Below are 27215 nucleotides of genomic sequence, written 5' to 3' on the forward strand. Positions count from 1 at the left end.
ATCTTAGAAAAAAAAGTAATAAAGAAATAATTCAGACAAAAATAAGAACAAAACTAAAAAGTTAAAGATAAAACAATCTGCTGCGTTCAGTAAGTGAGAGTTTCAGAAATGTAATAGCATGTCTGAGTAATTGACGTTGTATTAATGATGATAACAAAGATGTTTGTGCTATCAGTACTATTAACATCAGGAAGTTTATTGCTGAATTCAAAATATAATTTCCTGTCTTTCTTCTTTGTAAAAGAGTTAGAAATTGAATTTAATCCATGTATGTTTTTAGACATCAAGCAAGAGTGAAAGGCAATAATTTGGTCTGAAAGTGTCTTATTGAAATTTTACAGCAAATAAAAACAAATTTCATTGTGATAACAACAAATTAAGTGATTTTAATATAAAACATGCTTTGCTTTTATGTGTGCACGATGGAAATGAAAAGTATAGAATAAGTTTCAATCAAAAACAAAAGGAATCCATTACTTAGTAGTAGTGACTAACAAAAGTACAATCTAGTCATGTTACTTCACATGTGAATACCGAGGTAACTTGATTTTCAATTGAATATGTATTATTATTTATTGATGACTGTAATGTTTGAAAAACCAATATAATAATTTTTGTAAGCCAATATTTTCAGTCATACAAAAACACTTTGTCATATTCGCTATATCTTTTGAAATCACCCACAAATTTATGAATATTGGTGTTGGCTGGTGTTGTTGAAAAATTGCATGAGTTTTTTAAAAATAGAAAAATAGTCCATTTTCAATTCTGAAACAGGGTCTTGTGTTATAGATTCTGCGGGTGTTTACTGCCGTCTCTCTGACATTATTATTTGAAGTTCAAAATATGTACTTATAATTCAGTCTCGGTCCATCCATCACTAGTCATATTTCAGAAGCCTGTGGACCAAATCTGTTCATTCTTTGCATGTGCCTAGTACTTTATCTGGGACATATGCACTTGCAGTGGTTTACTGATTCAATCCAAGATGGTTGACTGGCAGCCATTTAGTTTTAGGATACATATCGATGATGATTTGTTTTGCAATTGGATCAAAGATGGCTACTGGCAGCTTTCTTGTTCTTGTTCTTAATTGTATCATGGACGTGGTTTTCCTTCAAATTTGTTATGTACATTGTACATTTTAGATTAATTTGTTTTACCGGCAGCCATCTTGCTTTTTGACCATACTATATCTCTGAGGCTTATGGGCCATTTTCATTTATATTTGGCACATACATCATACATATAAAAATATATGTTCATGTGAGTATTTTGGACAGGATTTGTCGGTTTTCGTTCAAACATTTACACATGTTGAGATACATATCCATGATGATTTATTTCGTGTTTGAATCCAAAATGACCAACTGGCTGCCATCTTGTTTTTTTAAAATGTATCGTTGACATGTTTTTTTTTTTATACATGTTAGGATGAATGTCCATGACAATTAGTTTCACAAGCAGATCAAAGATGGTTGACTGCCTGCAATCTTGCTTTTTGATGGTACTACTATATCTCGGTGCCTGAGCCTAGACAAATGAAATTAAGTTTGGATACGAAAAATGAATGAATAGCATATCCTGTTTAATTTCCAAGTAATTTAATACATATAATTTCTGTTGGTACTAGACCAGCCATTTATTGACTCTAAATTACTAACTATGCTTTTGGTCCATATTACTTTATTTTTGGCGTGAATAACATTTCCCATAATTCCTACAGAAATTATGTCATTAACAATGACATACCAATTTTGTTTCATTGACCTTTGACTAGTGGCGACTATAAATCATTAACTCTTTCTCAGGCATGTTGTGACCAATGTATGAACTTGATATAGCATGATATAAGTTTGTGATTTAATTCAAAATGGCTGACCAATGGCCATCTTGGTTTTGTTTTCATTTCTCAGACATGCTTTTACTAATTTCGTTGACAATAGGTACAAGAACGAGACGTAATGTACACATACTGGTCTATTTTTTTTTAGCTCCGTTGTCGATTTTGTCAAGTGGAGCTTATCATATGAGTGATTGTCTGTCGTCGTTCGTGTCAATGTTTTACTTTTTTGACTTCTCCCTGCAAACTACAAGCCTGAATGCTTTGATACTTAATGTATATGTACCTTGGGTAGACTTCTCTTAGGTTTGTTCATTTCATGATGATATCTTTATTTCTCTAATTTTGGTGAATATTTTGTCATTTTTGGTAAAAAGTGATATTTTCAACTTCTTGTTAAAAACCAAAAGTCCAATTGCTTTGATATTACATATATATGTACTACATTCAAACCTCTCTCAGATTTGTTCATTTTGTAATGATATCTTTAATTTTCTAATTTTGGTGAATATTTATGTAAGTTTTTGGTAAAATATGATATTTTCGACTTCTTGTTAAAAACCTCAAGTCCAATTGCTTTGATATTTCATATATAGGTACTACATGTGGACTTCTCTCAGATTTGTTCATTTCATGATGATATCTTCAATTCTCTAATTTTGGTGAATATTTTTGTCATTTTTGGTAAAAAGTGATATTTTCGACTTCTTGTTGAAAACTGCAAGTCAGATTGCTTTGATATTACATGTATAGGTACTGCACGTGGTTCTAACTCAGATTTGTTCATTTCATGATGATATCTTCCATTCTCTAATTTTGATGAATATTTTTGTAATTTTTGGTAAAAAATCACAAGTCTGATTGTTTTGATATTGTTCATTTTCTAATGATATCTTCTGTTCTTTAATTTAAATGTGCATTGCTAACAGCGGAGCTATCTCAGCCGAGAGGCTGCTTGTTTGTTCTAATGTTTTTAGTTGCCATTTTACTCCTCCAAAAAATAAAAATCCTTCACAACTGCTTTCCTATAATCCTATGTTTATAATTTCAGAAGAGTTATTCTTAATTATTCACAATATTGATGGATCAATGTTAAGGGGAGAGAAAACTCAAAATATTTTGAGTCTATTGGTTCAAAGTTCAAAGGTACATCTGGTTGCTACAATAGATCACATTAATGCTCCATTAGGTAAGTCAATCTCAGTGAGATGTGGTGTGTTGTAAAATGACTGTCAATTGCTGGCATCAACATGAGTCTGTTGCCTTCACTCTTTCAGTCGTACATGGTGTTGCCTTCATGGCTATTCAATATGTCTATATGCATATTTCTTGAGTTCTCATTCAATAAATGTAACTGTATTTTGCATCTTTGTTTTTTTGTTACTAGTGGTGAAGCTGACACAGACTGAGACTCCATAGTGAATGTGGACACTTTCTCACAGACTGAGACTCCATAGTGAATGTTGGACACTTTCTGACAAACTGAGATTCCATAGTGAACATTGGACACTTTCTCACAAACTGAGACTCCATAGTGAATGTTGGACACTTTCTCACAGACTGAGACTCCATAGTGAATGTTGGACACTTTCTGACAAACTGAGATTCCATAGTGAACATTGGACACTTTCTCACAAACTGAGACTCCATAGTGAATGTTGGACACTTTCTCACAGACTGAGACTCCATAGTGAATGCTGGACACTTTCTGACAAACTGAGATTCCATAGTGAACATTGGACACTTTCTCACAAACTGAGACTCCATAGTGAATGTTGGACACTTTCTCACAAACTGAGATTCCATAGTGAACGTTGGACATTTTCTCACAGACTGAGACTCCATAGTAAAAGTTGGACACTTTCTGACAAACTGAGATTCCATAGTGAACATTGGACACTTTCTCACAAACTGAGACTCCATAGTGAATGTTGGACACTTTCTCACAGACTGAGACTCCATAGTGAATGCTGGACACTTTCTGACAAACTGAGATTCCATAGTGAACATTGGACACTTTCTCACAAACTGAGACTCCATAGTGAATGTTGGACACTTTCTCACAAACTGAGATTCCATAGTGAACGTTGGACATTTTCTCACAGACTGAGACTCCATAGTAAAAGTTGGACACTTTCTGACAAACTGAGATTCCATAGTGAACATTGGACACTTTCTCACAAACTGAGACTCCATAGTGAATGTTGGACACTTTCTCACAAACTGAGATTCCATAGTAAACATTGGACATTTTCTCACAGACTGAGACTCCATAGTAAAAGTTGGACACTTTCTGACAAACTGAGATTCCATAGTAAACACTGCACACTTTCTCACAGACTGAGATTCCATAGTAAACATTGGACACTTTCTCACAAACTGAGATTCCATAGTAAACATTGGACATTTTCCCACAGACTGAGATTCCATAGTGAACATTGCACACTTTCTCACAGACTGAGATTCCATAGTAAACACTGCACACTTTCTCACAGACTGAGATTCCATAGTGAACGTTGGACATTTTCTCACAGACTGAGACTCCATAGTAAAAGTTGGACACTTTCTGACAAACTGAGATTCCATAGTAAACATTGGACATTTTCCCACAGACTGAGATTCCATAGTGAACATTGCACACTTTCTCACAGACTGAGATTCCATAGTAAACATTGCACACTTTCTCACAGACTGAGATTCCATAGTGAACGTTGGACACTTTCTCACAGACTGACACTCCATAGCAAACATTGCATACTTTCTCACAGACTGAGACTCCATAGTGAACGCTGGACACTTTCTCACAGACTGAGATTCCATAGTAAACATTGCACACTTTCTCATAGACTGAGACTCCATAGTGAACGCTGGACACTTTCTCACAGACTGACACTTCATAGTAAACATTGCATACTTTCCCAAAGACTGACACTTCATAGTAAACATTGCACACTTTCTCACAGACTGAGACTCCATTGTGAACGCTGGACACTTTCTCACAGACTGAGATTCCATAGTAAACATTGGACATTTTCCCACAGACTGAGATTCCATAGTAAACATTGCACACTTTCTCACAGACTGAGATTCCATAGTGAACGCTGGACACTTTCTCACAGACTGACACTCCATAGCAAACATTGCACACTATCTTACAGACTGAGATTCCATAGTGAACGCTGGACACTTTCTCACAGACTGAGATTCCATAGTAAACATTGCACACTTTCTCACAGACTAACATTTCATAGTAAACATTGCACACTTTCTCACAGACTGACACTTCATAGTAAACATTGGACACTTTCTCACAGACTGAGACTCCATAGTGAACGCTGGACACTTTCTCACAGACTGAGATTCCATAGTAAACATTGCACACTTTCTCATAGACTGAGACTCCATAGTGAACGCTGGACACTTTCTCACAGACTGACACTTCATAGTAAACATTGCACACTTTCTCACAGACTGAGATTCCATAGTAAACATTGCACACTTTCTCACAGACTGAGATTCCATAGTAAACATTGCACACTTTCTCACAGACTGAGATTCCATAGTGAACGCTGGACACTTTCTCACAGACTGAGATTCCATAGTAAACATTGGACATTTTCTCACAGACTGAGATTCCATAGCAAACATTGCACACTTTCTCACAGACTGAGATTGCATAGTAAACATTGCACACTTTCTCACAGACTGAGATTCCATAGTAAACATTGCACACTTTCTCACAGACTGACACTTCATAGTAAACATTGCATACTTTCTCACAGACTGACACTTCATAGTAAACATTGCACACTTTCTCACAGACTGAGATTCCATAGTAAATGTTCGTTGGACACTTTCTCGAAGACTGACACTTGATAGTAAATGTCAGACACTCTCCCAGACGATAGTTAAAACTGACTTTCTCACAGAAAATCTAATCTTAGTTTTTCACCCTAGTCTCCCTAGTTTAAACAGCTTACAAAATAGCTTACTTATTACTGTTTAACACATATTGGTTTTTTAGTGTGGGACCAAACCAAGTCAAGTCGATTTAACTGGCTATGGTATGATGTCACTACATATGAACCTTATATTGAAGAGACTTCTTATGAAAACTCTCTGTTAGTCCAACAGTCTGGTGTCTTAGCATTAAGTTCATTGACCCATGTTATGAGAAGCTTGACACCGAATGCAAGGTGAGTTAGGAATCACTGATGAATGCAAGGTGAGTTAAGAATCACTGATGAATGCAAGTTGAGTTAGGAATCACTGATGAATGCAAGGTGAGTTAGGAATTACTGATGAATACAAGGTGGGTTAGGAATCACTGATGAATGCAAGTTGAGTTAGGAATCACTGATGAATGCAAGTTAAGTTAGGAATCACTGATGAATACAAGTTGAGTTAGGAATCACTGATGAATGCAAGGTGAGTTAGGAATCACTGATGAATACAAGGTGATTTTAGAATCACTGATCAATACAAGGTGAGTTAGGAATCACTGATGAATGCAAGTTGAGTTAGGAATCACTGATGAATGCAAGTTGAGTTAGGAATCACTGATGAATGCAAGTTGAGTTAGGAATCACTGATGAATGCAAGATGAGTTAGGAATCACTGATGAATGCAAGATGAGTTAGGAATCACTGATGAATGCAAGATGAGTTAGGAATCACTGATGAATACAAGGTGAGTTAGGAATCATTGATGAATGCAAGGTGGGTTAGGAATCACTGATGAATACAAGGTGGGTTAGGAATCACTGATGAATGCAAGATGAGTTAGGAATCACTGATGAATGCAAGGTGAGTTAGGAATCACTGATGAATGCAAGTTGAGTTAGGAATCACCGATGAATGCAAGGTGAGTTAGGAATCACCGATGAATGCAAGGTGAGTTAGGAATCACTGATGAATGCAAGATGAGTTAGGAATCACTGATAAATGCAAGATGAGTTAGGAATCACTGATGAATGCAAGGTAAGTTAGGAATCATTGATGAATGCAAGATGAGTTAGGAATCACTGATGAATGCAAGGTGAGGTAGGAATCACTGATGAATGCAAGGTGAGTTAGGAATCACTGATGAATGCAAGGTGAGTTAGGAATCACTGATGAATGCAAGGTGAGTTAGGAATCAACGATTGATGCAAGCTGAGTTAGGAATCACTGATGAATGCAAGCTGAGTTAGGAATCACTGATGAATGCAAGGTGGGTTAGGAATCACCGATTGATGCAAGGTGAGTCAGGAATCACTGATTGATGCAAGCTGAGTTAGGAATCACTGATGAATGCAAGGTCAGTTAGGAATCACTGATGAATACAAGTGAGTTAGGAATCACTGATGAATGCAAGGTGGGTTAGGAATCACTGATGAATGCAAGCTGAGTCAGGAATCACTGATGAATGCTAGGTGATTTAAGAATCACTGATGAATGCAAGTTGAGTTAGGAATCACTGATGAATGCTAGTTGAGTTAGGAATCACTGATGAATGCAAGGTGGGTTAGGAATCACTGATGAATGCAAGGTGAGTTAGGAATCACTGATGAATGCAAGTTGAGTTAGGAATCACTGATGAATGCAAGGTGGGTTAGGAATCACTGATGAATGCAAGATGAGTTAGGAATCACTGATAAATGCAAGGTGAGTTAGGAATCACTGATAAATGCAAGGTGAGTTAGGAATCACTGATGAATGCAAGGTGAATTAGGAATCACTGATGAATGCAAGGTGAATTAGGAATCACTGATGAATGCAAGGTGAATTAGGAATCACTGATGAATGCAAGGTGAGTTAAGAATCACTAATGAATACAAGGTGAGTTAGGAATCACTGATGAATACAAGGTGAGTTAGGAATCACTGATGAATGCAAGATGAGTTAGGAATCATTGATGAATTCATGGTGAGTTAAGAATCACTGATGAATGCAAGGTGAGTTAGGAATCACTGATGAATGCAAGGTGAGTTAGGAATCACTGATGAATGCAAGGTGAATTAGGAATCACTGATGAATACAAGGTGAGTTAAGAATCACTGATGAATGCAAGGTGAGTTAGGAATCACTGATGAATGCAAGGTGAGTTAAGAATCACTGATGAATGCAAGGTGAGTTAGGAATCACTGATGAATGCAAGGTGAGTTAAGAATCACTGATGAATACAAGGTGAGTTAAGAATCACTGATGAATGCAAGTTGAGTTAAGAATCACTGATGAATGCAAGATGAGTTAAGAATCACTGATGAATGCAAGGTGAGTTAGGAATCACTGATGAATACAAGGTGAGTTAGGAATCACTGATAAATACAAGGTAAGTTAGGAATCACTGATGAATGCAAGGTGAATTAGGAATCACTGATGAATGCAAGGTGAGTTAAGAATCACTGATGAATACAAGGTGAGTTAAGAATCACTGATGAATGCAAGATGAGTTAAGAATCACTGATGAATGCAAGGTGAGTTAGGAATCATTGATGAATACAAGGTGAGTTAGGAATCACTGATAAATACAAGGTGAGTTAGGAATCACTGATGAATACAAGGTGAGTTAGGAATCACTGATGAATGCAAGGTGAGTTAGGAATCACTGATGAATGCAAGGTGAATTAGGAATCACTGATGAATACAAGGTGAGTTAAGAATCACTGATGAATACAAGGTGAGTTAAGAATCACTGATGAATGCAAGGTGAGTTAAGAATCACTGATGAATGCAAGGTGAGTTAAGAATCACTGATGAATACAAGGTGAGTTAAGAATCACTGATGAATACAAGGTGAGTTAAGAATCACTGATGAATGCAAGTTGAGTTAAGAATCACTGATGAATGCAAGATGAGTTAAGACTCACTGATGAATGCAAGATGAGTTAGGAATCACTGATGAATACAAGGTGAGTTAGGAATCACTGATAAATACAAGGTGAGTTAGGAATCACTGATGAATACAAGGTGAGTTAGGAATCACTGATGAATACAAGGTGAATTAGGAATCACTGATGAATGCAAGGTGAATTAGGAATCACTGATGAATACAAGGTGAGTTAAGAATCACTTATGAATGCAAGGTGAGTTAAGAATCACTGATGAATGCAAGGTGAGTTAAGAATCACTGATGAATACAAGGTGAGTTAAGAATCACTGATGAATGCAAGGTGAGTTAGGAATCACTGATGAATGCAAGATGAGTTAGGAATCACTGATGAATGCAAGGTGAGTTAGGAATCACTGATGAATGCAAGGTGAGTTAGGAATCACTGATGAATGCAAGGTGAGTTAAGAATCACTGATGAATACAAGGTGAGTTAAGAATCACTGATGAATGCAAGGTGAGTTAAGAATCACTGATGAATGCAAGGTGAGTTAAGAATCACTGATGAATGCAAGGTGAGTTAAGAATCACTGATGAATGCAAGGTGAGTTAAGAATCACTGATGAATGCAAGGTGAGTTAGGAATCATTGATGAATGCAAGGTGAGTTAAGAATCACTGATGAATGCAAGGTGAGTTAAGAATCACTGATGAATGCAAGGTGAGTTAAGAATCACTGATGAATGCAAGGTGAGTTAGGAATCATTGATGAATTCATGGTGAGTTAAGAATCACTGATGAATGCAAGGTGAGTTAGGAATCACTGATGAATGCAAGGTGAATTAGGAATCACTGATGAATACAAGGTGAGTTAGGAATCACTGATGAATACAAGGTGAGTTAGGAATCACTGATGAATGCAAGGTGAGTTAAGAATCACTGATGAATGCAAGGTGAGTTAGGAATCACTGATGAATGCAAGGTGAGTTAAGAATCACTGATGAATACAAGGTGAGTTAAGAATCACTGATGAATGCAAGTTGAGTTAAGAATCACTGATGAATGCAAGATGAGTTAAGAATCACTGATGAATGCAAGGTGAGTTAGGAATCACTGATGAATACAAGGTGAGTTAGGAATCACTGATAAATACAAGGTGAGTTAGGAATCACTGATGAATGCAAGGTGAATTAGGAATCACTGATGAATGCAAGGTGAGTTAAGAATCACTGATGAATACAAGGTGAGTTAAGAATCACTGATGAATGCAAGTTGAGTTAAGAATCACTGATGAATGCAAGATGAGTTAAGAATCACTGATGAATGCAAGGTGAGTTAGGAATCATTGATGAATACAAGGTGAGTTAGGAATCACTGATAAATACAAGGTGAGTTAGGAATCACTGATGAATACAAGGTGAGTTAGGAATCACTGATGAATGCAAGGTGAATTAGGAATCACTGATGAATGCAAGGTGAATTAGGAATCACTGATGAATACAAGGTGAGTTAAGAATCACTGATGAATGCAAGGTGAGTTAAGAATCACTTATGAATGCAAGGTGAGTTAAGAATCACTGATGAATGCAAGGTGAGTTAAGAATCACTGATGAATACAAGGTGAGTTAAGAATCACTGATGAATACAAGGTGAGTTAAGAATCACTGATGAATGCAAGTTGAGTTAAGAATCACTGATGAATGCAAGATGAGTTAAGACTCACTGATGAATGCAAGGTGAGTTAGGAATCACTGATGAATACAAGGTGAGTTAGGAATCACTGATAAATACAAGGTGAGTTAGGAATCACTGATGAATACAAGGTGAGTTAGGAATCACTGATGAATGCAAGGTGAATTAGGAATCACTGATGAATGCAAGGTGAATTAGGAATCACTGATGAATACAAGGTGAGTTAAGAATCACTGATGAATGCAAGGTGAGTTAAGAATCACTGATGAATGCAAGGTGAGTTAAGAATCACTGATGAATACAAGGTGAGTTAAGAATCACTGATGAATGCAAGGTGAGTTAGGAATCACTGATGAATGCAAGATGAGTTAGGAATCACTGATGAATGCAAGGTGAGTTAGGAATCACTGATGAATGCAAGGTGAGTTAGGAATCACTGATGAATGCAAGGTGAGTTAAGAATCACTGATGAATACAAGGTGAGTTAAGAATCACTGATGAATGCAAGGTGAGTTAAGAATCACTGATGAATGCAAGGTGAGTTAAGAATCACTGATGAATGCAAGGTGAGTTAAGAATCACTGATGAATGCAAGGTGAGTTAAGAATCACTGATGAATGCAAGGTGAGTTAGGAATCATTGATGAATGCAAGGTGAGTTAAGAATCAGTGATGAATGCAAGGTGAGTTGAGAATCACTGATGAATGCAAGGTGAGTTAAGAATCACTGATGAATGCAAGGTGAGTTAGGAATCATTGATGAATTCATGGTGAGTTAAGAATCACTGATGAATGCAAGGTGAGTTAGGAATCACTGATGAATGCAAGGTGAGTTAGGAATCACTGATGAATGCAAGGTGAATTAGGAATCACTGATGAATACAAGGTGAGTTAAGAATCACTGATGAATGCAAGGTGAATTAGGAATCACTGATGAATGCAAGGTGAGTTAGGAATCACTGATGTCACATGATTTTATTTATTTGATCAGACTGCTAGATCTGACATTTGATCACATTTAACAAAAATTTGGCTGTACTTGAACTCTTGCTGCCATTCAATTAATTTTATCAGATTTTTTTGGAAATCTGGTCAAATTAACATTATAGTATATCCGTAATAAACACTAAGAAGGGCAAGGTAAAAAAATTTGTCCATTCAGGTATTTAAAAAATGAAACCTGAATTGAATTGGCAAACACTGACTATAACACCATTAGCACTGTACATCCTGACTGATCTCAATAAAAAAATGTCTGTTTTTGAAATGCTAATTAAAACATTTCATAAAATATACCTCTAGAAAGTATTTCTTTTTGTTGTGAAAAATTTTACCAAACTGTAACCAATTGGAAATTTTGTCAAAATTAAAGAAAAAAAATTAAAAATACCAAAATGTCTGTGAAAAAAAAAATCATTCAAAGAGTTGAGATATGTTTCAATGTGTAACACATGTTTCCATGGCCAACTGCTCCCAATGACAGGAAATTGTGTACATGTTTTGAGGATTTTGACTTCAACATCTTTTGCAGTCTCGTTTAACTCCTTGAAGATCATTTAGATCGGTTTTCATTTCCTCTTTGCTGATTTCTTTTTATTGATGTCTACTTGTGTCTGCCATGAATGCTCTTTTTGATGCCGCCTGTATTAATAACAAACCACACTCTCTCTCATAATGATAGGTCTCCATGTTTCTTTTAAGCATGGCAAACCTGTCTTCACTCAGTGTATTAATACATTTTGATAAAATGAAACAACATTTATGCAATCAGTTTGCTGAATAATCTGTATTGTCGGTACTTTGATCTTGTGTACCATGTCATAAACCAGGTTACGTTATGTACATGTAACATGACAATTGGAGAATGCTCATTGTCCAATTAAATGCAGCCATGGTACAATTATATTCAAGATTAGAGAATAAACCTCTTTTATATTATTTTTGTATTGGACCAAAATAAAATTTATTTTTATCACTCATATTCTTTTAGGATAATCAGTCCTGGAATATAAGCTCAATTTATATTAGAAATATTAGCTAATGGTAAAAGTTGACCTTACTTTGAAAATGTCTGGAGTCAATTTCATCATATATTTCATCATACAATGTACATCTTGGGATACATATGCATGTCCATTTGTTTCATTATGTATTTCAAGATGGGCAAATGACAGCCATTTTTAATATTAACAATTTATCAAAATCAAACATTTCTGCCATTTCGAAACCAGATCTCAGTTGTTTAAAATTTGTTACATACATTTGACATCATGGGACCTAGTATCACATTTGTTTTTCAGATCAGATTCAAAATGACTGACAGGTGGCCATTTTGTTTTTATGAATGTGGATCCGAAGCCATATTTCTGACATGTTTTGACCAAACATTATATATGCATATCATACATGATGTTACACATATGCACATTAATTTTTACAATCCAAATTCAAGATGGCTGAATGACATTTTACCATTACAAACCAAGATCTTAGTTTATATACATAGATAGCTTTTGTCCATCTTGATACATTGAGCATATACATGTACATTTTGTATATATATTTTATATACAATGATTTTTTTCAAATCCATATTAAAATAGCAAAATGCAAATACTGTTTCAGATCCATGTTTGTGGGATATGGAAGTTATTTTCACTGGTGTAAAATACTTTATTTTTGTTTGAAATTAGTTTTCACTATTTTCACTGAAGAAATGAATCAGTGAAAATAAAATCTAGTTAATAAACCTTTTTTCCTATATTTTACATTTAACTTGTCCCCAAAAAAGTCTTTTCAGTGAAAATTAATTCCAGCTAAAGTATTTTACAGTACATAGCAACACTTTTTCTGGGGTTTTGATTGACTGGTGTATGACAAATGTGACAATCATTTCTGGGATTTTGATTGACAGGTGTATGACAAATGTGACAATCATTTCTGGGGTTTTGATTGACTGGTATGACAAATGTGACAATCATTTCTGGGGTTTTGATTGACTGGTGTATGACAAATGTGACAATCATTTCTGGTGTTTTGATTGACTGGTATGACAAATGTGACAATCATTTTTGGGGTTTTGATTGACTGGTGTATGACAAATGTGACAATCATTTCTGGGGTTTTGATTGACTGGTGTATGACAAATGTGACAATCATTTCTGGGGTTTTGATTGACTGGTGTATGACAAATGTGACAATCATTTCTGGGGTTTTGATTGACTGGTGTATGACAAATGTGACAATCATTTCTGGGGTTTTGATTGACTGGTGTATGACAAATGTGACAATCATTTCTGGGGTTTTGATTGACTGGTGTATGACAAATGTGACAATCATTTCTGGGATTTTGATTGACAGGTGTATGACAAATGTGACAATCATTTCTGGGGTTTTGATTGACTGGTATGACAAATGTGACAATCATTTCTGGGGTTTTGATTGACTGGTGTATGACAAATGTGACAATCATTTCTGGGGTTTTGATTGACTGGTGTATGACAAATGTGACAATCATTTCTGGGGTTTTGATTGACTGGTGTATGACAAATGTGACAATCATTTCTGGGGTTTTGATTGACTGGTGTATGACAAATGTGACAATCATTTCTGGGGTTTTGATTGACTGGTGTATGACAAATGTGACAATCATTTCTGGGGTTTTGATTGACTGGTGTATGACAAATGTGACAATCATTTCTGGGGTTTTGATTGACTGGTATGACAAATGTGACAATCATTTCTGGGGTTTTGATTGACAGGTGTATGACAAATGTGACAATCATTTCTGGGGTTTTGATTGACTGGTGTATGACAAATGTGACAATCATTTCTGGGGTTTTGATTGACTGGTGTATGACAAATGTGACAATCATTTCTGGGGTTTTGATTGACTGGTGTATGACAAATGTGACAATCATTTCTGGGGTTTTGATTGACTGGTATGACAAATGTGACAATCATTTCTGGGGTTTTGATTGACTGGTGTATGACAAATGTGACAATCATTTCTGGTGTTTTGATTGACTGGTATGACAAATGTGACAATCATTTTTGGGGTTTTGATTGACTGGTGTATGACAAATGTGACAATCATTTCTGGGGTTTTGATTGACTGGTGTATGACAAATGTGACAATCATTTCTGGGGTTTTGATTGACTGGTGTATGACAAATGTGACAATCATTTCTGGGGTTTTGATTGACTGGTGTATGACAAATGTGACAATCATTTCTGGGGTTTTGATTGACTGGTGTATGACAAATGTGACAATCATTTCTGGGGTTTTGATTGACTGGTGTATGACAAATGTGACAATCATTTCTGGGGTTTTGATTGACTGGTGTATGACAAATGTGACAATCATTTCTGGGATTTTGATTGACAGGTGTATGACAAATGTGACAATCATTTCTGGGGTTTTGATTGACTGGTATGACAAATGTGACAATCATTTCTGGGGTTTTGATTGACTGGTGTATGACAAATGTGACAATCATTTCTGGGGTTTTGATTGACTGGTGTATGACAAATGTGACAATCATTTCTGGGGTTTTGATTGACTGGTGTATGACAAATGTGACAATCATTTCTGGGGTTTTGATTGACTGGTGTATGACAAATGTGACAATCATTTCTGGGGTTTTGATTGACTGGTGTATGACAAATGTGACAATCATTTCTGGGGTTTTGATTGACTGGTGTATGACAAATGTGACAATCATTTCTGGGGTTTTGATTGACTGGTGTATGACAAATGTGACAATCATTTCTGGGGTTTTGATTGACTGGTATGACAAATGTGACAATCATTTCTGGGGTTTTGATTGACAGGTGTATGACAAATGTGACAATCATTTCTGGGGTTTTGATTGACTGGTGTATGACAAATGTGACAATCATTTCTGGGGTTTTGATTGACTGGTGTATGACAAATGTGACAATCATTTCTGGGGTTTTGATTGACTGGTGTATGACAAATGTGACAATCATTTCTGGGGTTTTGATTGACTGGTGTATGACAAATGTGACAATCATTTCTGGGGTTTTGATTGACTGGTGTATGACAAATGTGACAATCATTTCTGGGGTTTTGATTGACTGGTGTATGACAAATGTAACAATCATTTCTGGGGTTTTGATTGACTTGTGTATGACAAATGTGACAATCATTTCTGGGGTTTTGATTGACTGGTGTATGACAAATGTGACATTCATTTCTGGGGTTTTGATTGACTGGTGTATGAAAAATGTGACAATCATTTCTGGGGTTTTGATTGACTGGTGTATGACAAATGTGACAATCATTTCTGGGGTTTTGATTGACTGGTGTATGACAAATGTGACAATCATTTCTGGGGTTTTGATTGGTGTATGACAAATGTGACAATCATTTCTGGGGTTTTGATTGACAGGTGTATGACAAATGTGACAATCATTTCTGGGGTTTTGATTGACTGGTATGACAAATGTGACAATCATTTCTGGGGTTTTGATTGACTGGTGTATGACAAATGTGACAATCATTTCTGGGGTTTTGATTGACTGGTGTATGACAAATGTGACAATCATTTCTGGGGTTTTGATTGACTGGTGTATGACAAATGTGACAATCATTTCTGGGGTTTTGATTGACTGGTGTATGAAAAATGTGACAATCATTTCTGGGGTTTTGATTGACTGGTGTATGACAAATGTGACAATCATTTCTGGGGTTTTGATTGACTGGTGTATGACAAATGTGACAATCATTTCTGGGGTTTTGATTGACTGGTGTATGACAAATGTAACAATCATTTCTGGGGTTTTGATTGACTTGTGTATGACAAATGTGACAATCATTTCTGGGGTTTTGATTGACTGGTGTATGACAAATGTGACAATCATTTCTGGGGTTTTGATTGACTGGTGTATGAAAAATGTGACAATCATTTCTGGGGTTTTGATTGACTGGTGTATGACAAATGTGACAATCATTTCTGGGGTTTTGATTGACTGGTGTATGACAAATGTGACAATCATTTCTGGGGTTTTGATTGACTGGTGTATGACAAATGTGACAATCATTTCTGGGGTTTTGATTGACAGGTGTATGACAAATGTGACAATCATTTCTGGGGTTTTGATTGACTGGTATGACAAATGTGACAATCATTTCTGGGGTTTTGATTGACTGGTGTATGACAAATGTGACAATCATTTCTGGGGTTTTGATTGACTGGTGTATGACAAATGTGACAATCATTTCTGGGGTTTTGATTGACTGGTGTATGACAAATGTGACAATCATTTCTGGGGTTTTGATTGACTGGTGTATGACAAATGTGACAATCATTTCTGGGGTTTTGATTGACTGGTGTATGACAAATGTGACAATCATTTCTGGGGTTTTGATTGACTGGTGTATGAAAAATGTGACAATCATTTCTGGGGTTTTGATTGACTGGTGTATGACAAATGTGACAATCATTTCTGGGGTTTTGATTGACTGGTGTATGACAAATGTGACAATCATTTCTGGGGTTTTGATTGACTGGTGTATGACAAATGTGACAATCATTTCTGGGGTTTTGATTGACAGGTGTATGACAAATGTGACAATCATTTCTGGGGTTTTGATTGACTGGTATGACAAATGTGACAATCATTTCTGGGGTTTTGATTGACTGGTGTATGACAAATGTGACAATCATTTCTGGGGTTTTGATTGACTGGTGTATGAAAAATGTGACAATCATTTCTGGGGTTTTGATTGACTGGTGTATGACAAATGTGACAATCATTTCTGGGGTTTTGATTGACTGGTGTATGACAAATGTGACAATCATTTCTGGGGTTTTGATTGACTGGTGTATGACAAATGTGACAATCATTTCTGGGGTTTTGATTGACAGGTGTATGACAAATGTGACAATCATTTCTGGGGTTTTGATTGACTGGTATGACAAATGTGACAATCATTTCTGGGGTTTTGATTGACTGGTGTATGACAAATGTGACAATCATTTCTGGGGTTTTGATTGACTGGTGTATGAAAAATGTGACAATCATTTCTGGGGTTTTGATTGACTGGTGTATGACAAATGTGACAATCATTTCTGGGGTTTTGATTGACTGGTGTATGACAAATGTGACAATCATTTCTGGGGTTTTGATTGACTGGTGTATGACAAATGTGACAATCATTTCTGGGGTTTTGATTGACTGGTGTATGAAAAATGTGACAATCATTTCTGGGGTTTTGATTGACTGGTGTATGACAAATGTGACAATCATTTTACATTTTCAGAGGTATATTCTTGCTGCTTGCCAGATATCAGATGGAACAGAAAGACAATTCTTCATACATAGGTGAGACTATTTTTATAACCTCAACTCATTGCAAGGTATATGAAAAAGTGTGGATACATTATAAAAATCAAGATAATGGTTTTATTCAATGCCCTTATATATATATATATCGGAAAATGCCTATTCATAGTTTGGTTTGTTTAGCCTACCTAAATAAAATTGAGTGACAATGTAGTCTTTTATCAATATTTTAAAGCAAATATAACAGCATTTATTAAAAAAAAAACAGTCAGAATGAGGTTATGCCATTTATTGATGTTATAAAGTGGATGTTAACAGTAGATAGGATGAATGTGATGTTTTGAAATTTCAGCATTAGTATAGTCATATATTATCCATGTGTTGGTTTTGATGTTAAATGTTAAAAGTTTGCACATGGTGGCAAACTTTGTTAGTAAATCAAAATAATAGAAATCTAAATTACAGTAATTTTCAGTATTAACACTGTATTTTATCTGCCTACAATGTACATGAAATGTTATTTGTGTCTGTCTGGTAAATCACGTAGAAGCACACAACTGCTATATGGTTCCATTGCACATCTTTACTGTGGTGAGAATAGTTGTGCTTGAATAGGGCCTGTGATTCATCTCCAGTTTTGCACAGTTATGATATGTACATTTAAATTAAGTGTCTGTGTGTCTTTCAATAACCATTTTGGAAAATTAAAGATTGATGAATAAATTAGTTTACTTTCTCTGTAAAACCTCTCCTTGTACTTCAAATAGTACAATTTGTGATTAGTGTTTTGTGTCTCGGAATTCTGAAAGAAAAAAACATGTGCTTGTTATGTTTTTCATTGAAATGTTCTGACTATTTTTACCTGACTATCCTTACAATAAGAATAGAGTATGTAATGAAAACCAGATTACCATCTTTATTTATCTAATAAAACAAATAATTTCATCTTTTAACAAAACTGATGATATGCTTTGTAATTTTCTCCCAGGGATGTCATTCCAAGATCTTTATCAGAAATGCCGTGAGTCGTTCTTAGTTAATAGCGACCTAACTTTACGCGCTCAGCTGACTGAATTTCGAGATCATAAGCTAATCATCTTCAAGAAGGTGAGTCATTATCAGAGATGAATACTTCAATTGAGTTCAACATCAATGATTTCAACAAGGTTGTGGTATTTGATTGATAATAAATTTCTTCATTGAACTTTACCATCTGCCCAAGACAGGTATATCTTGTTTAATGATCAATTTATTTATGTTCTTGACATTACAAACAGATCCCATGCTGTCTTTATTAACATCAATCAAACTACAAATCGTTTAGCTTTTTAATGATATGAAACTCCAAAAGTGGTTTTTTTTTTTTTGCAAAATTGATAAATGATTTTGACAGTTCTCCCATGGAGTAGATGCTTGTGTGAGACTGGGGAAGTATTTATTCTCAGTCTGCCCTATCTTTCTAAGATATCTTCTACATGGTGTTTGTTCCTGGGGTTTTGAAGATCTTTTAAATTTTTGATATCACTTCTTTGTTGTATGCCTCTAGATTTATATGTCTTTCTATTTTTAAATTGGTCATCTAGCATACCGCAGTATACTTGTCAGTCATGGGATGTTTGGTCTTAGATGAATAAAGATGTTAATTGATAAATAATATTATGTACTGCCGGTATATGCTTATTCATTGACTGCTTCTACTCTCCAATAATAATTAACCTGCAGAGCAAATTAGAATCTGTTCAGTTAACATTTAATAATTTAATATTGCCTGGGGAACTGAGTGTGAGTATTATATCCCAGTGTGTTGCCAAATTGGGGTTAACTAATTCTCAACCGTATTTAGCTAAGATTGAAGTTTTAAAATAAGTTGTGATCACTGCATGTACATTCACAAGTAGATTTTCAATATTTGGTTTTACAGTCTGATTTCACTAATTTTTAGAACAAGTAAATCAAATTATGTTCCGCCACAGTATGTTTCACTGTTTGATTAATATCGACCAGTAAAGTACTTTTATTGATTTAAAGGTAATTACATTTAAGATCTTTCATGATGGTGTTCTAGCACGTTTATGTTGAGGATGTTTAGATTATGCATTTCTCCTCTATTTAATGGCAACGTGATGAAGTTTCTAATCAGCTAGTAAAGTACTCCATCACAATTCTCTGATGAAATATTTAGACTGCTGATTATTTTCCAGACTTAACTCTAAGCATTAGAGTGTGTAAAGCATGTTGCATCAAGTTAGTTGTTAAATGTGCTGAACTATCATGATGTCAGATGTAAAAAATGATTAGCTTCTTGTGCATGTCAAGTAAGACATGCAATCATGTAAGGACTGTGAGTTACCACAGACAATTATTCTAGTGATGTCGCAGCAAACAGCATAGCTACTGAGTTCCTAACTATGTCTAGAAAATGTAAGATGAAACTTGTGTTGAAATAACGTTTGAATCTCTTTCATTCCATTATTCTATGAAACTCTTTGAGAGACTAACAGATAGTTCCCAATTATATCCGTTTGTATATTAAGTGTCTATTTTCCCATATGTAGGTCTTCATTCCATGAAATGCCACTCAGATAATTGCTCTACATACCCTCATCCGCTGATCATAAATTGGAAACTGATTTCTAAAACCGATGGACATACAAATTATCAGTCCCTCAGCTTTCATTCAACATCAAAATAGCCATTCAGCGTATGCATTGCTGTTTCAATGCGCTGCCCATATATTGAAAAAGCTAGAGGATTATTACTTTCCTTGTGAATGTCATTCTTTGAACACAGTCGACCATTGATGCATCAATGTTTGAAATGTAGGCGACCTGTGTGTGTATGTCTACTTGATGTGAAGAATATACAGTATTTACATGTAATGCAACACTGTTTTCAGCTTATTTGAATGTTGGTGTCCAAGGAATTAATTACACTGAATGGGTCCTTCATATACAAGCATGACTAAGATCACTCATCTTTGCCAACCTGCGGATCTATAACTAAATATCATACTTTTTAATGCCATATAGATTAGAATATTTTTATGGTGTTTATTATTTAATCAGATAAAGCTTTACTGCGAACAAAAACGCAACCTAACAAATAGCAATATTGATAGTTCAAATATGTAACCGTTTGTAATGATAATGTGGTATCAATATTTTTACTATTTCAGTAAAAATGACTTGTAAATTGATCACAGTAATAATATCATTTTTTATTAGGTTCAATGTTGGTACTGTCAGTCCATCTTTCCGTTCAGATGTGTCTTTGTCAAACCTTGTTCTACTAATATCTCTAATACTACTAAGTTGATACGAAACTTGGGACATAGCTGCTGAATCATAAATTCAGACCTGATTTGATTTTGGTTCAAATTTGTGCATGTTAATTAGATAATTTGCATAATAATCAACTTTTCCTACCTCACTGTATATCTTTGCTTTTGTTGGCACAAATGCACTGATCATGATTGCTGTTTGTGTAAATCCATATTTAATAACATCTTCTAATTAATATATGCATATTTATTTCTTAATTTGCATATTAATCAACTTTTTTCAGCTTGTTTATTTTGTATCGTAACTGTTTGTTCAAACAGGTTGAAAGATAGTACATGCATGAAGCCTGTACAATTGATTGTCTGATAATTGTTTAATTGGCTAATTTATCATAATTTGTATTGTTACACATTTTACTCAAGTGGATTAAAACTAAATACATGCCTGCGTTTGGGTTGGTCAATTAATACTAATCTAATAATATTTTGAAATTAATCTGTGCATATTAATTAGCTTTCAGATTAATTGTTCCCAGCTTGTTTATTCTTATCCCAACAATAGTTTAATGTCTTGGAACTTGGTACCTGCATACTGTATATTCAGGTGAATGTCTAATCACAGTTTGGAATTAATCTGTACCTATCGATCAATCAGCTCATTTGCATACTAATTAGCATGCTCTGTGAAGATAAATTATGAATATTAGTTTTAACTCTGCAGTTTTTGTAGCTAATTTGCATACTATTCATGTATCCATGTAACTAATCAACATGTTTTGCAGTATCATACTAATACAAAACAATATTAATTAAACATCCCTGGACAAAAAACTGAAATTATTTCTTTGGGAGTGTCCTTATATTGTCAGCAATTTTAACACACAAAAGCATATTCAGGTCATGTCTAGTTTATTATTTCTACTGGGTAATTGGGAATAGTGTACACCAAAGAGAACCTTATCACATATACAGTTTAGTTGTCTGCAGGCACTATTCATTTAAGTGTGAAAAGTGGGTTCTAGTTAATACATATACATGCACTGTTTTCATTTGCATCTATATGAAGTAGTTGCGTGAATGAACAAGTGACCAAGGTTTAATAAAGCCAGTGAATCTTCCCTATGTTTCATTCATTAGTGTCATGTATATACTTGTGCCACTGCAGGAGGGCATAATCTAAATTCTGTTGAATTTTGACAAAATATTTTCTTTCTTTAGTGTTTCCACAGAATGCTACATTTTTGTATGCAATCACTGATGACCTTTAGGTACATCAAAGGATATGATTATGTTGAGGAAATTGCATCATTAAAGTCACACATTGATTACTTACAGGGTGTGGATGGATTGCAGTATCTTACAATACCAATAGATGAAGCCACTATCACCGAATATATGACTGAAGAAGCCGAAACAACTTAACAGATAAATGTCATGTAAAGTCAGCAACACATTTCTCACTACCATCGTTTCATTTCATGAAATACAAACAAACTGTGAATGATATCTTTGCCAAAGAAGAGTGTACTAGACTTATTGATGAGTGTCAAAACACAAATTCTCAAAAAGTGTAAATAAATTCCTTTTGTGCACTCAGAATATTATGTAACAAAATAAATCATTAATATCAAAACTGAGAATACTGCATCATATATTTGTTGATATTTCCACTGTCAGAGTACATATTCTCGTGGTAATCTCTTACTCTTAATACTATATATATATTACCAATACTACCACACTGCCAGTGTATGTTTTCACTACCTCCAAATAAATGTATTTGTATTGTGACACTTTTTCTTCTCATTTTTAAAACTACAATGTATATGTTATCATCAACCCATGTTATGTAGATCTTTTCAAATCACAATAATTTTATTATTTGGCTGGCTATGAGAGAGGTAATTAAACAAAAATCGCCTTGATTTGTTGCAACTGAAACCTAATTTATTTTATCCCTTAACATTTATGTTATAATCATTGCTCAGTAATTCTTTCATACTTTATTCATGGTGCATATTACGAATGTAGGTGTCAAATATTTTTGACCCGTAGCTGACAATTGAAGCTTAGCCTGTTAGAAAGTTCTCTGAGTGAATTACCTGAATACATTATAACGCACATGATTTGTGACATCACACTGTCATCTTGTACATGTGAAAGTACAATTTAACAGGTCCTTCCAAACTGTGGATTTCCTTGCAAGGAGATATTTGCAAAAGTTCTTATGAATTCTTCACAGAATTTCTTCAGAGGCTGAAACGAAATGTAAAAGGAAGATAAATTTCAATATTACTAATTATTATACATCTAGCTCTGTACAAATCAGCAGTGATTTGAACATTCAAACTTTCCCTGAATATGGTTTGAACTTCATCCCCAACAGTGATGTATCCAAGGTTATTGACGTCACTTTTGTTTGCTTACATTGGATGCAGAAGTATGGAAAGCCATGACTGTCTTATCCTATTCATTGGCATTAAATGAAAGGCATTCACCATTACATGGTAGGCATTCACCATTACATGATAGGCACTCACCATAACATGGCAGGCATTCACCAATACATGATAGGCATTCACCAAAACATGGTAGGCATTCACCAATATATGATAGGCATTCACCATTACATGATAGGCATTCACCATCACATGATAGGCATTCACCACAACATGGCAGGCATTCACCAATACATGATAGGCATTCACCAAAACATGGTAGGCATTCACCAATATATGATAGGCATTCACCATTACATGATGGGCATTCACCACAACATGGCAGGCATTCACAAATATATGATAGGCATTCACCAAAACATGGTAGGCATTCACCAATATATGATAGGCATTCACCAATACGTGATAGGCATTCACCACAACATGGCAGGCATTCACAAATATATGATAGGCATTCACCAAAACATGGTAGGCATTCACCAATATATGATAGGCATTCACCAATACGTGATAGGCATTCACCACAACATGGCAGGCATTCACCAATACATGATAGGCATTCACCAAAACATGGTAGGCATTCACCAATATATGATAGGCATTCACCATTACATGATGGGCATTCACCACAACATGGCAGGCATTCACAAATATATGATAGGCATTCACCAAAACATGGTAGGCATTCACCAATATATGATAGGCATTCACCAATACGTGATAGGCATTCACCACAACATGGCAGGCATTCACAAATATATGATAGGCATTCACCAAAACATGGTAGGCATTCACCAATATATGATAGGCATTCACCAATACGTGATAGGCATTCACCATTACATGGTAGGCATTCACCATTACATGATGGGTATGCACCATTACATGATAGGCATTATACCATTACATGATAGGCATTATACCATTACATAATAGGCATTCACCATTACATAATAGGCATTCACCATTACATGATAGGCATTCACTTTTACATGGTAGGCATCACACCATTACACAATAGGCATTCACCATTACATGGTAGGCATTCACAATAATATGGTAGGCATCACACCATTACATAATAGGCATTCACCATTACATGGTAGGCATCACCATAACATGGTAGGCATTCACAATAATATGATAGGTATTCACCTTTACATGATAAGCGTTCACCTTGATAGGCATTCACCTTTACATGATAGGTATTCACAATTACATCATAAACATTCACCATTACATGATAGGCATTCTCCGCAACATAAGCATTCACCATTGAATAATAGGCATTCACCTTTACATGATAGGTATTCACCATTACATGATAAGCATTCACCATTACATGGTAGGTATTCACCATTACATGATAGACATTCGCCATAGTATGATATGCTTTCACCTTTACATGATAGGTGTTCACCATTACATAATAGGCATTCACCCCAACGTGATAAGCATTCACTACATAACAGGCATTCACCTTTACATGATAGGCATTCTCCATATGATATGCATTCATCTTTACATTAAAGGTGTTCACCATTACATGATAAGCATTCACCATTACATAATAGGCATTCACCCCCAACGTGATAAGTATTCACCACAACATAAGCATTCATCATTACATAATAGGCATTTCCCCATTGCATGATAGGTATGCACCATTACATGGTAGGCATTCATCATTACATGATAGGCATTCACCATAACATGATAGGCATTCATCATTACATGGTAGGCATTTACCATAACATGGTAGGCATTCTTCATTACAAAATAGGTATTCAACTTAACATGGTAGGCATATGCCGCAGCATGATATGCATCCACCATAACGCGATGGGCATTCACCATCGACATTCACCGCAGCGTGATATGCATTCACCATAACAAGATGGGCATTCGCCATCGACATTCACCGCAGCGTGATATGCATTCACCATAACGCGATGGGCATTCACCATCGAAATTCACTGCAGCGTGATATACATTCACCATAACGTGATGGGCATTCACCACTACATGGTAGGCATTCACCATCGACATTCACCACAGCATGATAGGCATTCACCACAACGCATTTAATGGTTTTGTGCACCACTGTTTGTACTCGTATAGTATTAGAATGATGCGCGAGTATATTAGATTACATGTTCATGCTCGTCCCTAGTGTAGCGCCAGAGATAAGCAGAGTTACATGAATGTGGGTTATGACTCGAGCTAAGTTGTTCGGCTGTTGGATTGGTCGCGAGAAAAACTTGCTGGGGTTAACCTACTCTCTACTTCTGAGCACAGACTGTACTAAGACGCATGACCCGCTACAGAAAGACCTAGAACGTGACTTAGAAACACACTGCTCAGCTAAAATGTTCACACAGCACAACACGTTTTCCATTGGCATTTTGGGCTGTACATTCTCATTAAATTATTACTACAAGCAGAAAACTATGTATGTAAGATAATAGTATGCACAGTATGCCAGGAGTGGGTCGATGCGATCACCATACTGCATTTATGAGAACCTCATAAACTATATTGTCAACGTCATCGTTGTCACGTTTAAATTTTGTGTCAACAATTTATTTTGCATTTTTTCTATACACTGCAAGGTAACAATATTGAACATATTGGAATGACTACCACCCGTTAAGGAGCCAATGAATAGTTGCTTCTGTTTGACCATGATGACCAACTGTTCTTCCACAGTATTACCACGCTGTGCATAAGGTATACATTGGAGGTATAACAATATAAAGTATACAAATTTAATTTGTATGGTGTGAACAATAGTTTCCTAAAAGAACTATTTATTAATGACACAGATTTATATTTGGCAGGTGCCACAAGTGTTGTAGGATATGCTCCTTATATCACTTCTTTGTAATGTCACATCTCAGTAATGTGCTTGTCAATTACATTTGTGAATCTGAACATGTACTGACCAGCATCCATGCGAGTGATCTCTTTCAGCACGCTGCCAACTATAGCTGTGGCTAAATAAGTGCAGGCGTATTGGCGATGCTTTTGCATCAAAAACGCATTAATGTGTGTTGCTGCATACAAGAATTTGAATTCCACCTATAACATGCGTTTGACATTTAAAAAAATACATAACAATAGCAAATGTCATTCATTAAAGAAAAACCTACTGGACAGGAATTTCATTGTGAAGTTCATAGTTACATTGTAAAAGTGGCCAAATTAAGTGAGGAGGAAAACAAATCACTGATTACTATCAGTGTGCATGTTTCATTTCTTGAACTTGAGGACGTTAATAGTGTTTAACAGCCAGTTCGGGGTCGAGGTTGTAGTAAACATCAAGACCCAACAAGGTTGTTGACTACCATTGGTGTCTGAGTTGCTGTACTTTAACGAAGTGATACTGTGATTTTTTGCGAGATTAAGTGTGGGTTTTGTCTTCACGAGTTGTGTTGTCTCAGGGTACATGTCTCATGTGACTTCATTAGGCCAATGACCTGTTGAAATCGCACTACATTCATGTATCATAGTGAGCTTATGTTGCATTGCATCACAAATGACCCTGATCAACGTGCAATGATGTTATTTACCTACAATATTGACATTGATCGTGTTCAGTCTGCCATACCTGTCCAAATTCTTGGTCAACTTAGTAAATGACAACAGATGCCTCCACACAATAACAAATTAGACTTCCACAGATGCATTGGGTGAAAAAGATGGAACGTTGTCGTTCATGCATCTGCTCTAATCTGAGACCTGGAAGATACTTTAAAGGCTTTTGATAAGCATCGTGGTCAGAATTATGTAGCTATTAAAGTTTTAGGCCAGTTCCCAGGC

At 35.5% G+C, this 27215-nt stretch overlaps 1 protein-coding gene across 1 annotated transcript in view; it reads left to right on the plus strand.

Moving 5' to 3' along the window:
- Window positions 1-22859, plus strand: part of LOC100371654 (origin recognition complex subunit 2-like) — a 62173-nt gene extending 39314 nt beyond the window's left edge. The window contains exons 9-13 of the mRNA XM_085494981.1: window positions 2895-3032; window positions 5868-6039; window positions 17632-17693; window positions 18643-18761; window positions 22270-22859. Coding sequence (XP_085351107.1) covers window positions 2895-3032; window positions 5868-6039; window positions 17632-17693; window positions 18643-18761; window positions 22270-22356 — 578 coding nt within the window. The 3' untranslated portion in view covers window positions 22357-22859. The remainder of the gene's footprint in view (window positions 1-2894; window positions 3033-5867; window positions 6040-17631; window positions 17694-18642; window positions 18762-22269) is intronic.
- The last annotated feature ends 4356 nt before the right edge of the window (window positions 22860-27215 follow it).

The sequence above is a fragment of the Saccoglossus kowalevskii genome, chromosome 21 (assembly GCF_978046115.1).
Source record: "Saccoglossus kowalevskii chromosome 21, keSacKowa6.1, whole genome shotgun sequence".
Classification (NCBI taxonomy): Eukaryota; Metazoa; Hemichordata; class Enteropneusta; family Harrimaniidae; genus Saccoglossus; species Saccoglossus kowalevskii.